At 38.2% G+C, this 17,813-nt stretch overlaps 1 protein-coding gene across 4 annotated transcripts in view; it reads left to right on the top strand.

The window, feature by feature from the left end:
- ELF1 (E74 like ETS transcription factor 1) overlaps positions 1–17,813 on the top strand; it is a 115,768-nt gene that overhangs the window by 55,400 nt on the left and 42,555 nt on the right. For 3 of the 4 annotated variants that reach the window (XM_043892509.1, XM_043892507.1, XM_043892511.1), the window contains one exon: positions 3,237–3,536. In XM_043892509.1, the coding sequence (XP_043748444.1) occupies positions 3,465–3,536 (72 nt within the window). In that variant the 5' untranslated portion in view covers positions 3,237–3,464. Of the gene's footprint in view, positions 1–2,573; positions 2,634–3,236; positions 3,537–17,813 lie in introns of those variants that run through there. The other variant, XM_043892508.1, reaches the window with a different exon arrangement.

Below are 17,813 nucleotides of genomic sequence, written 5' to 3'. Positions count from 1 at the left end.
TGTGCACTTTAGTCATGGGCAGAGTCCTGATTTAGGAGATGAAGGTTCTAGCTGTAATTCTGCCATGCTTTCAGATTGTGACACCTTGGGCACAGAGACTCAGTTCACTCATGAAAAACTGAATCATCGATCTAGGTGTCTTGTCTCATCTCTTACTGAAAAAATGTTAACACACTGAGGCTGTTGTTTAAGTACGGCTAATATGGGTGGGTAGACTTACAAGCTGGTGCTAGTAGTGAAGAATCTGCCTGCCAGTGCAGAAGACACAAGAGGTGCGGATTCAATCCCTGGGTTGGGAAGATCCCCTGTGGGAGGAAATGGCACCCCACTCCAGGGTACTTGCCTGAAGAATCCCACGGACAGAGGAGCCTGGTGGTCTACACTCCGTGGGGTTGCAGAGAGTTGGACATGACTGGGCACAGCACAGCAGTATGTATGGGTAGTGCCTCTGGATCAGGAATTAGAAAAACTCTTCCCAAGAACCACCTTGGTGCCATAGGCTGTGAGCATACTCAGAGAAAAGAAGGAGCAGTCGGATAGAGTGAAAGAGGACGGAGGGTCAGAGGCCTAATAAAGCCAATAAAAGAATGCAGGAGCTTTCCTTTACTTACACATTCTCAGTATGTGAACGAAAGTGTAGAAAGAAACAAAAGCTACTCACCAGAATAATGGTGTCTCTTTCTACCCTAACAATGTCTTAGTGATCATGGGCAATCATTTCAGTTTTGGTTGATTACTGTTGGTTGCTAGTATGTACTATAATCTGTAAATATGTTGATTGCTTGTCCCTATTTTTGAAATTAGAAAAAATTTTTTTAAAGAATAATAGCACTGTGGAAGTGCTGGTAAGAAAAAGTTTGTGACTGCAGTGGAAAAGAAAGTGAAACTTCACTTAGATGTGTTCACGTTGGTCATTGAATCAGTGTTACTTTTGTATTTAAGAGAAAATGGATTTTGGACTAGTCTTTTGGAATCCAACCTTTTACAGAAAAAAAACACAACTTTTTTTTAATCAGGAAACATCCCTTGATTCTGGTTATCTGGTTTTATTCTTACTGTGGTTCATCAAATTTAGAATATTGGTTTCCTCTTTATCAAAAGTATTATAGTCATTGTTTATAAAGAATATACATAGAGTTTAGACATCTATGATAGATTGTAAAAATATGATAGATTGATGACAGAAAACAATTATCTGTCATCAATATCTGTCTTTTATTATGGGCACATAGATTTGGTAATTACAGAAGAAATGTTAAAGACAGTGGTTACTTACCCAGACAAGTTTTGCTCTAATTATTATGGTGCCTGGCACATTGCTTTGCAAATAATAGACACTGAAACATGTATTCAGTTGAATTAGGGGGACATAATTTTCATGTGTGAGACAGTATACAGTTAGTGCTAATTTTGTGGTAGGGGCAATAAGTGTATTTTTGAAGGCCCGCGTAGGTCAAGTCACAGAGGTTGGGAGGCTCTGAAAGAAATGGGCCTTGAGTTGAGCATTTTGAAGGATGGAGAACATAGAAATGGCTGCTAAGACATGGGAGAGGAATTCCAGGTCTAGAGGATACTAAAAGTTGAGAAGGGAGGCAAGAATGAATGTGGTTTGTGTGAACAGCCTGGGAAGACAAGCCTAGTACAGAAGAACTGGATGAGACCTTAAAGGAAAATATTGTGTGTATGTTCTGTATATCTGTCTGTCAAAGTACTTTTCCCACCTCTAGACTTGGTGCATTGGTCAAAAACTACCTGACTCAAGGCGGGGAGGGGGGCGGGTACATGTGTACACAGGTCTGATTCATGTTTACACAGCACTGTAAAGTGATTATCCTCCAGTTAAAAATTCAAACTACCTGAATAGTAGTGCTGAAACTACTTTCCCCGTGTTAGAGTTGAACTCATTATTAAAAGAAGTGTACCAGATGAGTATGGGAAACCGCTGGGTAAGAAGTTAATGAGTAGAAATATCACCTGAATTGAACTGAATTCTTAACCGTTAAATTTTTTTTTTTAATTTTTAATTTCCTGTTAGGGAAATCATAGTCATCCATGATAACCCCTAGAATCTGGAATATATAGGAAACTGACTACTGAAATTAGGAAAATGGGTGTGTGATTTAGCTAGCACACACTGGCTGGATTTACCTTTTCAGGAAAGTGATTCATGAGATCAACTTCATTCCTGAACTTGTCTCTTTAAAATTAAAATTGTAGATGCTGTTTCAAAGAACTAGATGTTATCTAATGTGATTATTTGTATTTCTTTGTCTCTTTATGTCATATATGTGGCTATAACCACATGATGCAGTGCGTAACAAAATTGTGATCAACATTTAAATTAAAATTTCCTTTGACTTTTGTTAGTAGTAGTAACTTTAAAAAAAAAGAATTAAATAGACAGAAGTCTTTGCAGGCACTTTGTAAAGCTTTTCTCCCTCCACTGTGAAATTGTTTTCACTCTTAAGTTGCGCTTCTGTTTTTCTATTGTAAAGTGCAGTTCTTTGCATGTTCTAATTTGCCATGACGTGGTCAAGTGCTGTTTCCTTCCTGTTGCTTGCAAGCCTGTGCTAGAGATAAGGGTACATTTCAGTGCATTAAAAAAGAAGCCACTGAAGACAGACTTCAACATGGTAAAGCTTTCTACTTACCAGAAAACTTTCTAAAGAATAGAAAGAGTAGGCTTTAATTTCTGCTTATTTTTAAAAGCTCTTAAAACAGTACTTGTTAAACTTTAAATGTATTAGATCGAATTTAAAGCCTAACAGGGATGTTGTCTGAATGTTTATATCAGACCAAACGAGGATATTGTCTGAATGTTTCTAGTTAGGCAAAAAATATATATTATGAAATTACTCATGGAATACCAATTCCTATGTGTGTGGTTTGCTAAGTTAGCAGAAAGAAGTTGTTTATATGTCCTTTATTGCAATTACAAGAACCTAGTTATGGCTGGGTAGAATTTTTTTTTTTTTGTAATTAATGGTACTTTGTAGTTTAATAGGGAGTTGGAGGAAGGATGGCTTCATTTTCAGTAATGACAGGTGACGTTTCATTAGCAGGAATGACATCTTAAAAGAAAATACATATTTAGTTTAAAAAAAATTCACTAGTCATGTTACTTTTGTTTAAAAACATTAAAAAATACTTTGGAGACATTGCCATCTGTGTTGACTGTTATATTCTAAATAATATGATTGCTTTCTCATAACTAACTTAAGCTTTATGTTTTTCAGGTCAAGAAGTTCCAGAGAAGAAAAATTTCAGAAAAATTGCCTCAGTTTAAGTAAAATCTCAGTGAAGCAAGAAAATTTGAAGTACCTTCCTTAAAGAAAACCTGGGTATACAGTAACTTCACAGGTCTAGCTTGGCTTATTTACGAAAATTGTTCACTGGTCTCTGCTGCCTGGTACTTGAACCTGTTTGGAATTTTTCTCATGTGGATCTAAGGGGAATGCTTTATTATGGCTGCTGTTGTCCAACAGAACGACCTAGTATTTGAATTTGCTAGTAACGTCATGGAGGATGAACAACAGGTATGAATGATACTTAAGAGAAAATTGGATTTTAATAAAAGCATTATCATGTTTTTTCTATTTGTCTCAAAATTACTTCCTTTAAAAGATAGCAGGAGAAACTATTAATAGAAGCACTCAGATATCTAAAATGTGAAGGTAATGTGATTTTATGTGTTAAGTCCTAGTTAATTCACTAAGAAAGAATTTTATCCTTAGCTTTGATGTGGTAACAAAGATATAGTACTTTGGGGGTTAGCTCGTTTTTTTGTAAAATGAGAACTTAACAGTAAATATCTTAAGTAATTATTTCAAAATACTTTGAAAAGTTCTAGATGACATACTGATAAGACATGTATGTTTTTCTTAGGACTGGTGATTGTAATGCTTGCGATTAAATAGTTTTGATGTATGTGGTTAGTTACGATTTCTAATACTGGACTGTTCCTTGGATGGAAAGATGTTAGCAGTCTCACCATCAGACATCATTTCAGTCCAAAGCATGTGACTCTGAGGAAGTTACTTAACTTCTCTAGATCCTGATTTCATCACCAGCTGAATGAGGGCATTGAAGGGGAGAATTTCTTAATTGGCTTTCTTTTGTTGAATTTATACAAGATGTGTGAGTTAATATTTCCAGAATGAAAAAGATTCAAGAGATAATGAGAAAAGGACTGAGTTAATTCTGCTCTCTCCCCTCCCAGGGGTTCTTGGGACTTTATAATCTACTTCATTTTGAACAGATTATTTGGAAATGTAAGATGTGATGTGAGAGAAATCGTGTGTAAGAGAGGTTCAGTATACTGGGAGAAATATTTTGAGAGCTGGTAGGTTTAAAATATGTCTATAAAGTTGATATAAATACTGCAATAAGCCTAATTCTAAATACCTGACTTTAATAGGCCAATAGTAACATATCATGCTTTTATTCTAGGTGATTCTGACTTTTGGCAGGGCATTGTAATTTCTCAGTTCTTGCTATTGTACTGTCGAATGCAGAGACAGAAGAAAAATTTATAAGTAAACCTACAAAGGGTGAGAATTTGGATTAAGGTGCCTTAAAATCAAGATGAACTTTTGCTAAGGAAGGAAAGAGTGTGAGGGAAGGGATTGCATCCCAGTGAAAAACAGTTTAATCTAGGAACAATAGAAAAGACATGTTAGGAGGAGAAAGTGTTGTGAATTTGTCTTAAAATAGAATGTTTCTGTTAAGGTTTGAAAACAGTTGTGTTTACTGTGCAGGCCTGGAAGATGAAAGATCTGAGGCTTGATGTGGTGAGGTTTGCTCTTGGGGTGTGGCCACGGGACAGAGCTCTGAGCCGCTCGCTAGCACACTTCCACTGCACTGGCTTTGATGCTCTTTGACCATGAGAAGCACGTTTTATGTTACGGTGAGGTATTCATACATGTGTCTGTATAGCCGTAGGAAACAAGATAGTACCCACCCTTTACTGTATATGAGATGTTGTACTTAGTTTAACTTGGAGAGGTTATTAATGTCTTTGGGTAGGGAGATGTACACATACCTTCAAACGTATATGATTTTTCTTAAGTTATTTATTTGTTTAAAAGTCATTGGAAAGATCCTGATGCTGGGAAAGATTGAAGGCAAAAGGAGAAAAGGGCGGCAGAGGATGAGATGGTTAGCTAGCATCACCAGCTCAGTGGACATGAATTTGAGCAAACTCCGGGAGATGGTGAAGGACAGGGAAGCCTGGTGTGCTGCAGTCCATGGGGTCGCCAAGAGTTGGACATGTCTTAGTGACTGAAGGACCACATCATTTATTTTTCATCTAACAAAATGAGTATTTATTAGTTTTTGCAGAAGTTACTCTAAGGACTTTACAAATGTGAAACGTGGGCAGACACTCTCATCCCTATTTTACAATGAGGAAATTGAGAAAATAGGTTTACTTACCTGAAGTCATACAGTTAGTAAACAGTGGAGCTGCAGCTTGAACCCAAGCACTTTGACTTTCATTAATGATTTTGAATACTGTTACCATGATGCATGCTGATCATGTGGTATTATAATGAACTGGTCAGGTTTAGGGTTTTTCCATCTGTGGCCAGGAGTATAGGAAACTTAACTTGACTCATGCAGATCAAGTAGTATCAGGCTTATTACCATCTTTTCTTAGCTATTAGGTAGATACTACTCTACTTCATTGCTTTTCATTTGCTTCAAGTTGTTTTTGGTTTAAAAGTAAGAACATGCCAACTATAAAATAAGTAGCCCAATGCAAAGATACAAAGTAAATCATGAAAATCCCTTTACAGTTACTCCCCCTAATCCTGTTCTCAGAAGATACCATTATTAACTATTTGATATGTAACTTTTTGAACAAAGGTCTAAAGGAAAGAACAATATATATACATACCAACCTATATACAGAAGTTATTTTTAAGATACAAATGAAAGAATGCAGTATCTTTTTTGTGACTTATTTTCACTTAATGTATTACAAATACTTGCTTGTACCTACCCCAGCATTGCATCATTTCTTTTTCCACATAGTGGATGGATCATAATTTATTTTACCAGTATTTGATCACGGACAATTGGCTAGTCCCAATATTTTGCTATTATATTATAAATGAATATCCTGGTTTGGGAGGCAGTAAGCTTATAATGGTTAAGAGCTCAGATGCTGAAGTCAGAGCACCTGGATTTGAATTCTTGCTTCGCTGCTTATTACCTTTGTGACTTTGGGCAAGTTACTTAACTTCTATGTGTCTTAGTTTCCTTATCTGCAAGAGGGAGATGATAATAACAGACTTGATTCTGTAGGTAGACTTTTTGTGAAAATTAAATGAGTCGATACACATAAAGTTCTTAGAACCATGCCTAGCATATAGTAATATTTACTGAACCATATCATTTCATTATTACACACGTGTGTTCACGTGTATGTATAGTATATCTTTGTACACTTGTATGACTATTTCTGTAGTTGATTTTAAAAAGTAGAATTACTGAGTTTACTAAAAGTATAAGTTAAACGTACTACCAAATCATTCTTGAGAAAGCTGTATCAGTTTCTGCTACCATAACAGTTGGGTTCAGTTGCTCAGTTGTGTCCGACACTTTGCAACCCCATGGACTGCAGCACTCCAGGCCTCCCTGTCCATCACCAACTCCCGGAGCTTGCTCAAACTCATGTCCATCAAGTCGGTGATGCCATCCAACCATCTCATCCTCTGTCGTCCCCTTCTCCTGCTGCCTTCAATCTTTCCCAGCATCAGGGTCTTTTCCAATGAGTCAGCTTTTTGCATCAGGTGGCCAAAGTATTGGAGTTTCAGCTTCAGCATCAGTCCTTCCAATGAATATTCAGGACTGATTTCCTTTAGGATGGACTGGTTGGATCTCCTTGCAGTCCAAGGGACTCTCAAGAATCTTCTCCAACACCACAGTTCAAAAGCATCAATTCTTCAGTGCTCAGCTTTCTTTATGGTCCACCTCTCACATCCATGCATGACTACTGGAAAAACAGCTTTGAATAGACAGACCATTGTTGGCAAAGGAATGTCTCTGCTTTTTAATATGCTGTCTAGGTTGGTCATAACTTTCTTTCCAAGGAGCATGTGTCTTTTAATTTCATGGCTGCAGTCACCATCTGCACTGATTTTGGAGCCCCCCAAAATAAAGTCTGTCACTGTTTCCCCATCTATTTGCCATGGAGTGATGGGACCAGATGCCATGAATGTTGAGCTTTAAGCCAACTTTTTCACTCTCCTCTTTCACTTTCATCAAGAGGCTCTTTAGTTCTTTGCTTTCTGCCATAAGGGTGGCGTCATCTGCATGTCTGAGGTTATTGATATTTCTCCCGGCAATCTTGATTCCAGCTTGTGCTTCATCAAGCCCAGCGTTTCTCATGATGCACTCTGCATATAAGTTAAATAAGCAGGGTGACAATATACCGCCTTGATGTACTCTTTTGCCAATTTGGAACCAGTCTGTTGTTCCATGTCCAGTTCTAACTGTTGCTTCCTGACCTGCATACAGGTTTCTCAAGAGGCAGGTCAGGTGGTCTCTTACTCCCATCTCTCTAAGAATACCATAACAGTATATCACTAACAAATCCTTTCTTCTTTTTGGTCGGTCTTTTGGGTGAAAATTACATTTTTCCATTTAATTTGCATTGACTACTAGTAGTGAGGTTATGGGATGTTCCATTAACTTTATTGGTTGTTAATGTGAATTTTCTTTGAATTACTAATTCCTTTTGCCTGGTTGGAGTTCTTTATGTGTTCTGAATTTACATCAGTGTCATTGTCTTCCGATTCATTACACAGCTAATGGTTAACTGTCTCTTTGTGGCACACAGTGTGCGTATATCATCCCGATCTGGTGCTGTCTTTTAGCAGCATGGTGTCTTGTGCCCTGTGGAAATTTAAAATATTTACATCATGTGTTAGTTGCTCAGTCATGTCAGACTTTTTGCAATCCCGTGGACTGTAGCCCACCAGGCTCCTCTGTCTGTGGAATTCTCTAGGCAAGAATACTGGAGTGGCTCGCCATTTCCTTCTCCAGGGGATCTTCCCAACCCAGGGATCAAACCTAGGTCTCCCACCCTGCAGGCAGATTCTTTACAGTCTGAGCCACCAAAGATGCCTATTTATATCATAAAATTTACCAATTTGGGGGGTGATTTTTCTTTAGGAAAGCTTTTCTTACCCCTAACACTATTGACTATTCTTTTTATATTTTATACGTTTAATGCCTTAGTCCATATGAATACTGCTTTTATAGGATGCAAGATATAGGAATGGGACAACTCTCCATGCCTATAAATGGGGATGTTGGCTCTTCACCATTTATTGAGTTTTATGATTTCTACATTAAGACTGCTACTCTTGTTATATACTAAGTTACCATATGTATAGACTAGTTTTGAACTTGTCTAGTGTATTTTATTACATTTACCTGTTTTGTATTGTGCCGGTATCACATTGCTTTTTATTAGTATCACTTCATAGGTTTGATATCTTTTCAGATATTCTTCCTCCCCTTCCAAAAATTGGGGTAGAATTTTGAATGAATTTTAGGACTGACCTGTTAAGTTATATAACTCTATTGGGATTTTGACTTTTCAAAGTTAAAAAATATTTGTGTCTTTAAAATAATTTGCTCTGTTTTTTGATCCTATATTGGCTTAACTGGTTGGTCTTTATAAAATCACTGTTTTGAAGGCACCAGATTAGAATGTATTTTCTGCTTTTAGTTATGGTTTGTGGTTATTAGTGTATTTGTCTAAAGAAACTTACACCATTAACGTGTGGTTGACACCACCTTGATCTTTCTCCTTATATTAATTCCTACTCTTTTCAGAATTGCATGGAAGAATTCCTTTGGGCAGGGATGAAGAAGGGGGTATTGGAAAGGAAATATCAATATTGTTGATGCTGACAAGCCATTTATTTATTTTTTAATTAATTTATTTAATTGGAGAATAATTACAATATTGTGATGGGTTTTTTTTTTTCACGTATGCATCAGCATGAATCAGCCACAGGTATACATGTGTTTCCCCCCCTCCCCGCCCTTCTTGAACCCACCTCCCCCTTCCCTTCCCTACCCTACTCCTCTGGGTTGTCCTGGAGCGCTGGCTTTGGGTGCCCTGCTTCATGCATTGAACTTGGCAGCGGCCATCTGTTTTACATATGGTAATATACATGTTTCAGTGCTGTCCTCTCAAATCATCCCACCCTCACCTTCTCCCACTGAGTCCAAAAGTCTGTTCTTCATGTCTGTGTCTCCTTTGCTACCCTGCATATAGGATCGTTGTTAGTGTATTTCTAAGTTCCATATATATGCATTAATATACAGTATTTCTGACAAGCCACTTAGAAGTGTATTCTTGATGTCTGTTCCAAGCTTTGTCTGTTTGTTACGTGAGATAAGATACTTCTGTGGGAGAGCCACACCATCAGTACTGAATTATAGTATACTTTTATTTGAAGGTGCCTTGTTTGACCTTATTGAACAGGTATGTTTGCCTGGTGAATGTATAAGAATAAAAAGAAAGCTGAAGGTTGTGGACATAAGTTTCTAAAGAGAAGGAAAATTGACTATATGCTCAAGTATTCTAGAAGTTAATTGTGTGAAAAACAGCTGGTAGTTTAATGCTTTTTATAATTTTGATACATTAATTATACTTCTGTTTTTTAGTTGTTGGTTCTAAAAGTAGAATTTAGCGTATCATAGTTATTTGTGCTTAATAGACTTATCTCCACCAGGGAGAAGGTTGATGACATGATAGGGAAAGTGAAACAAATATTTTTATAAAATCCCATCTGTGTAAGAACATGGCCTTATGGCTTTTGTTCTTAGGGTATAAACTAGTGTGGTCTGAGTGCTGATTCCCAGAGGCTAAAGGATAAACAGTGCTTGCCGTCTTTTCACCAAGCTGCCCATTAATTCTCACGCAGTGTTTTGGAATCACTATTCAGTGTAACTTCCCTGGTGGCTCAGACGGTAAAGAATCTGCCTGCAATGCAGGAGATATGAGACATGTGTTCGATCCCTGGGTCAGGAAGAACCCCTGGAAGAGGAAATGCAACCCACTCCAGTCAATTCTTGCCTGGAAAATTCCACAGACAGAGGACCCTGGTGGGCTGCAGTCCATGGGGTCGCGCAGAGTTGGGCACGACTGAGTGACTAACGCTTTCATACACAGTGTAGCAGAGGTTAGCCCAAAGTGCTGTGGATACAGAGAAGGGAGCCTTGGACGGCACTGCAACTTTGGGAAAGCTTCCCTGTGGAAATTACATTTGGAGAGCTGGATCTTGAAGGAAGATCTCGTTTATTTGACAGATGAGGAAGAGGACATGTTTGAAAAGTGTAGAATGTACCAGAACTTTTGATCGATTTCTCTTGACCGTATAATCAGTCTAAACACCGTAACTTTGGGTTAGAAGCCGTTCACAGTGCGGCTGTTTCAGGCTCTTTGCTTTCTAGTACTGTGTTAGTCTTGCCAGCCTGCTGTATGATTTTCCCAGATGCTTTCCTGCTTCCCCGCTGTTTGACCTTCCACATCCATACCTGTTACCTCTTCTAAGTTCTAACCACCTTTCAAAATCTTGGGACAAAACCTACTTATTCTGGGAGCTTAACCTAAAATCATCTCTTAAGTAATTAACAACTTTATTCTGTTATTCCTACATGACTTATTGTTATCGTCATACATTTGCCATGTTAAATTTTTTATATATACATTAACTTCCCAGATAAGTGCTACTTGAGGAAAGGGTTGCCTTCCCCTCTTAGTAGTCTCCATGCCTTTAAAATAATTTATATGAAGCACAAGCTGAAATCAAGGTTTGCCAGGAGAAATATCAATAACCTCAGATACTCAGATGACACCACCCTTATGGCACAAAGTGAAGAGGAATTAAGGAGCCTCTTGATGAAAGTGAAAGAGGAGTATGAAAAAGCTGGCTTAAAACTCAGCATTCAAAAAACTAAGATCATGGCATCCAGTCCCATCACTCCATGGCAAACAGATGGAGAAACAATGGAAACAGTGACAGACTTTATTTTGGGGGTTCCAAAATCACTGCAGATGGTGACTGCAGGCATGAAATCAAAGGATGCTTGCTCCTTGAAAGGAAAGTTATGGCCAAACTAGACAGCATATTAAAAAGCAGAGACATTCCTTTGCTGACAAAGATCCATTTAGTCCAAGCTGTGGTTTTTCCAGTAGTCATATCTGGATGTGAGAGTTGGACTATAAAGAAAGCTGAGCACTGAAGAATTGGTGCTTTTGAGCTGTGGTGCTGGAGAAGACTCTTGAGAGTCCCTTGGACAGCAAGGAGATCAACTAGTCCATCCTAAAGGAGATCAGTCCTGAATGTTCATTGGAAGGACTGATGCTGAAGCTGAAACTCCAATACCATGGCCACCTGATATGCAGAGTTGACTCATTGGAAAAGACCCTGATGCTGGGAAAGATTAAAGGCAGAAGAAGAAGGGGACAACAGAGGATGAGATGATTGGACAGCATCACCAACTCGATGCACATGAGGGAGTTGGTGATGGACAGGGAAGCCTGGCGTGCTGCAGTCCATGGAGTTGCAAAGAGTTGGACACGTCTGAGTGACTGAACCAATAATACATTGATTGGCTGAGTCGTCTTAGAGATTTTTCTTTTCTTAATCCTATTGGCAAAATGATGTGGGATGTATGTGTTTGTTTCTGTTCTGGCCCTTATTGCATCAGAAGGCCTTTGAATGAAGGGTGATATCTTGCCCCACTCTCTCTTTTTTTTTTTTTTTTCCCCACTCTCTCTTGACTACAATTTTTTTTTCCCCTGGGACCTGTTTGTCCACATTCTCACCTAGTGCATGGGCAGTGTGGCATGTCAGCACAATTCCAAGAGCAGAAACAAATATTCATGGAGTTTTGTTTTATTTTCTGAAAATGTATTTGGAACTATTCTGTTAAGTGTGTTTAGTGAAAGCCACACATATAACTTAAGTTTTGTTATTGAAATTATCAATAAGTAAGTATCCATTGAAAGTTTTCACATTTCTTGAGATACTCATTCAAGTTGTAGAGAGGGAGTTTTTGACATGATTGTATCTTGAGAATAAGGTCATATTTTGTTGACTGAGAAAAGTATAGATCACATCAACCTGCCATTTTTTAGTTGAAATGGTAAAATTCTGTTAAGCCAGGAAGTTAGTTTACCTTAGAGTAGAAGGAATGTGTTGACAGTGTTCTGTGTGTAACTTGTTCAGCACCAGTGTTGTGGAGACAGGAAGTTGAAATGATGTTACTAACCTGTACATGGATAGGCTAGATCCTGTTATTTACTTAGCGTTCCAGGTATACCAACTGCTCTATCTGTTCCTTTCACCCCCATTCTTAATCTTGGCAGTTCACATTTATCAGATATATTAAAAGTTTGACCATCTGTAAAACTAGCATGCAGAGATTGCTTATTTCTTTTTCTTTTTAAAAGGTTTTTCATTTTTGGCTGCACTGGTCTTCGTTGCTTTGCATGAACTTTCTCAAGTTGCGGCGAGTGGGGCTCCTCTTTGTGGCAGTGTGGGCTTCTCATTATGGTCATTTCTCTTGTTTCAGAGCACAGGCTCTGGATGCATGGGCTTCCAGAGTTGCAGTCCGTGGGCTCTGGCCACAGGCTCAGTAGTTGAGGCACATGGGCTTAGTTGCTCCACGGCATTTGGAGTCTTCCCCGACAAGGGATTGAACCCGCCTGTGCTGGCAGGCGGACCCTCATCCACTGTGCCACCCTGGATGTTGATTGCTTGTTCTTTTCTGTGCATTTTGCAAAGCCTTTATCAAAGGGGTTATGCGATAGAGCCCCCAGTGACAAGCCATATTATCTTTGGGAAAAGTCTAACTTTGAATAAGGCAGATTATGTGAAGGGCCAACCCTACCCGTGGCCTGGAGTTTGGCCTGTCTTGTCTCCCTACCAACTATTGGCAGCAAGGAAGCTGATAGTTGGTAAGAAAGAAGAGTTAGTGAGGGGAGTAGGAACTTACTACTCTCTTTTGCAGAGGTTTCCTCTAAATATCCTCCAACCATCACACTGAGGCCCTGTGACAATGTCTTAAAATGAATATGGATGAGATCATTGTATAGGGTAGGACATGGACCAGTTTGGCTCCAGAAACAATTCAGTTTGAATTTTAGCAACTCGTGTTGACTTAGCATTTTGCTCTGCATACTCTGCTGTGTGCTTTGCGGAGATTATCCTATTTAATCCTTACAGCAATCTTTGAAATTGAATTGAATTGAAGTATTCTGATTCTTACTTTACAGAAGGGTAAGTGACATTCAGAGAAGGAGAGCAACTTGACTACAAATACTAAAGCTGGGAGTTGCAAGGCAGCTTGTGCCTTACACAACTGTATTTGGATAATGCCAGCCCCTGATACATGTAAATGGTAAAAAAAAATAGTTTTAAATGTGGAAGAATATTATACTTTGCATTTTTTATATTAGCAAAAGGAAAATGTTATTCATTCTATTTGATAACAAGGATTTCTTCAGTTTTGCCTCTTTTTTTTGGCCACACCACCTGCCTTGAGGGATCTTAGTTTCCTGACCAGGGATTGAACCCAGGCCCTAGGCAGTGAAAGCACAGAGTCCTAACCACTGGACCACCACGAAATTCCCTAAGTAACAGTTTGGTGAAGATATAACTTACATGCCATATAATTTACCTATTTAAAATGTGTAATTCAGTGGCTTTTAGTATTTAAACAGAGTTGTGCACCCATCACCATAACCAACTTTGGAACATTTTTATTACCTCCAAAAGAAGCCTGTACTCATTCATGCGGTATTCTTCCCTCCACGTCCCCCCGCCATTGGCAACCACTAACCTACTTTTTGTCTCTGTGGATTTGACTCTTCTGCATATTTCTATAAGTGGCATGCAGTATGTGGTCTCCTATGACTGACTTCTTTCACTTAGTAGAGTGTTTGTGGAGTTCATTCCTGTTGTAGCATCAAGCAGTACTGCCTTCTTTTTGTTACTGAATAATGTTCCATTGTATTGTTAATACTACATTGTAGTTATACACTTTATATACCTTTCAAAAGAATGCTGTTTTTTCAGTGAGGTTTGTGTTGATCAGAGTTGTGTGTGTGTGTGTGTGTGTGTGAGACAGAGAGAGAGAAAGAATAGAATTAGCAGTCTCTGATCTCCCAGAAAGTAAGTACTCTTGTTACCCAGAGCAGCCTTGCTGAGTAAATAGTACCTCTTTGATGTAACTCAGTTTAGCTATATAATCTTGAAATGTTTTGCCCCCTTTCTATTTCACTTAACACATATAGAATAAGACATTATATAAGCAGATGGTATTACGGTGTTACTTGCCTTTCCCTTTTTTAAAGCCATTGTCATCTTCAATACTATTTGGAGATTATTGATGAAGATAATGTCCTTGAGTTAGTGAAGTAAAAAGAAAACTGATTGTTAAACGTTTGTTAAAATGTGAATTTAAAAAAGCGATGCCCCTAATAACGTTCATAAATCTAATATGCCTGATTAAATAAGTAGAATACAGGCAGAATTTTTTTAACACAGTAACCAGAATTCCGAATATTATGCAATTATTTTCTTGGAAAGAAGAATTTTAATGACCAGAGATCTATCTGTGAGCTTATCTGTTTAATCTGCTCCCACCTCTTGTCAATGAAGAGTCTTTGTGATGTGATACATCAAAAGTATCAACTTGGAAACGGGGCTCTGCCACTTACTAGCTATGTGACTTGAGACAAGATTTTAAATTGCACTGAACTCTGATTTCCTCTACCAAAAGTGAAAGCTGTGTCCCAAGGTTATGAGCTTTAAATGTTTACGTAAAGCATTTAGTAAGAGCCTGGCACAAAGGAAGCAGTCAATAAATGTGGTAGTTGCTGTATTAATGACCTGAGGTAAATAACAAAAACGCATTAAAGTTTGTCATGTTGCCCTCTGAACTCTCTACCACTCAGTTGTCTTGGATAAGGGAGGAAACGAAGGCAGTTTTTATGACTTGGATACCAGACAAATTCATTCACCCTCTTTTTAGCAAAAATGTTTTCTTATTTTTTCTTTGATACTTGAATATTACTGACATGTTTCTAGGATAAGCCAATAAATTTGTTATTCAGGATTTTAAAAATCTGGGAGATTGATTCTGTAGGGGAGCACTCTCCATTGACATTGTAACGTGTTAAGTTTCTTTTGACATAGTTTGATCTGGAATTGTTCAGAGTGACTGATTTCTGTCATTGTCTGTGATCAGCTAGTGTGATATTTCATTCTTAGTTTCGCTGTAGCCAAACTACTATAGTCACAAATATTGTGCATCATTTTATTTTGTGAATTATGCATATGTAAGTGTCTTGTCAAACTTCATCTTTTAGAAGTAGGAATTAACCTCTTTAAATATGATTATATTTAAATTCTTTGAGTTCTATAGAATCTGTGTATTTAGAACATTTATCAGTCCAGTAGTGACTGTTGTGATGTTGCCTAGTTAGTTTGCAAGTAAATATTTAAACCTGGTTAAAACTTACTACACCTCCCAAAATTTACCTTTTTTTTTTTACCCCATAATTGACTCTGTTCATACTCAGCTAGCTACACACACACAGATACACACACATACACATATACATACCCGCCACCAGTACTTTTAAGAGGGCACTTTTAAACTTTTTAAGAGGGTACTCTAGTTAAAAAAGCAAAACAAAACCCTCAGGTTGTTTTCAATAATTATTTTACTTTCTTCAAGATGTGTGGCCAAGTTGTAATTTATCTTGGCTGAAAAGGGAAAACTCTGGGCAAAGACTAAATAAGGCCAATTGTCATGAAAGACCTAAAAAATGAGATTAGACTTAGCTAAGTCAACTTCACAGGGGTTTACAGTGGAATTTCAAACATTATCTTGGGGAAGTCTGGAGAAAAAAACATTTTACTTAGACCTTTCTATTTTTCATGGTGCTGTACAAGAGAAAAGGCTTCTTTAGAAACACTCATCTCTACTGAAGCCAACAGAAATAACTAATTTTTTCAGCTGTAGCTCTAACGCAGTGCACGTTAGGAAATGTGTGTGTGTGTGTGTGTGTATTTAAAACCCATACTTTAGCTGTGATGAAACTTTCATTATGACTGTAGTTTATCTGTAAGATCCAGTGCTTGCAGTCTATCAGTGATTAAGCTTGTGGACTCTGGAGTCAGATTGCCTGGGTCCAGGTTTCAGCTCTGCCTCTGGCTGACAAGTGTCAGCAAAGCAGCGGTACAGTGTTGTGGGGGTAACTGGCAGGAGCCACGTGAAGTCCTTGACAGAGGAACTGTTTTCATCATCATCACCACCACCCTTACCCCCTCCGTATTAAGAACATCATTTTAGTTTTATTTTATTCTAGTTTATTGTTTAGTGACGAGCTCTCAAAGATAGAAACTGGAGGATACTTTTTACACAGCCTTGTAATGAGTTTCTTTTTAATCAGATTAAGGAAGGACTTTGACGATGGTAATTATTACCAAGAATCTGAATCATTTTTCCCTTATACAGAGCCACTGGCTATAATGTAATATTTATCTACATCATGATATAGAAGGTACATAATTATTAAAAAAAAAACAGGATATTGGAGAAGTGAGGGGACTGATTGCAGTGTGTATTGGGACTTCCCTGGTAGTCTAGCAGTTCAGACTTGACCTTCCAATGCAGGGGGTACAGGTTCGATCCCTGGTTGGGGAGTTGTGTGCGTGCTAAGTTGCTTCAGTGGGTCTCACTCTAGGGACTGTAGCCTGCCAGGCTCCTCTGTCCATGGGATTCTCCAGGCAAGATTACTGGAGTGGATTGCCCTGCCCTCCCCCAGAGGATCTTGCCAACCCTGGAATCGCACCCATGTCTCTTGCATCTCCTGCATTGGCAGGTGGGTTCCTTACCACTAGTGCCACCTGGGAAGCATTAGATCCACATACCTTGTGGCCAAAACACCAAAACATAAAACAGAAGCAATATTATAACGGGTTCAATAAAAGACTTTAAAAATGGCCCACATAAAAAAAAATCTTAAAAAGAAGCATGTATTAAAATTTGGGCCCTGATGTTGCTTTGTACATTAATCTCTGTGCCAGGAAAACATTACCTGCCGTACTGGAAAGTGTAGAAATACCACTGCCTCACTTTTGGTAGGGGTCTATATAGCTTACAAAGTGTTCTCCACATACACTCCGATTGTCACAAATCACCCTGTGATACACTGCTTTTTGCATTTTCTGTAGTAGACTATCATCTTGAATTTATTGTTGGATAACCAGAAGAACTATATTAGAATCCTGTAATAAATTCCTAGGGCAGGGTTACAGAGGTACCCAGGGTTGTGTTCAAAATAACCTGGCTTATTTACTAAGGTTATCTGGATTCCTATTCTGATTTAATAGCATTCTTTTAGAATGTGGATAGTTTGCCTTATTATCCACTTATTTATTTCCTTATTAATTTTTTGACAGAACTTGATTGGTTTGTTTATATTTCTATTAAGAGATGATACAGAACTGTGTAGGAATTTTATACACAGCTTGAGCTAGTGCTCTGAAATATTTTTAACTGTTTACAATGTGCAGTAGTAATCAATATTTGGTAATTTGTTTAAAATGAAAATGTACTAGTAACAACAACAACCTGAGGAAATCGCCAGGGAACAATCTCCATATGCGTAAACTGGTAGCCCCAAAGAGTTTTTGGTGGGTGAGTTGTCTTAAACTTTAGTGAATCATTTAAATGGTTTGAAGTTAGAGAGGGAAGTTCCCTAATTCATT

The sequence above is a fragment of the Cervus elaphus genome, chromosome 30 (genome assembly GCF_910594005.1).
Source record: "Cervus elaphus chromosome 30, mCerEla1.1, whole genome shotgun sequence".
NCBI lineage: Eukaryota > Metazoa > Chordata > Mammalia > Artiodactyla > Cervidae > Cervus > Cervus elaphus.
Note: the sequence above shows the minus strand (reverse complement) of the source record. Positions and strands in the feature narration are given on the sequence as shown.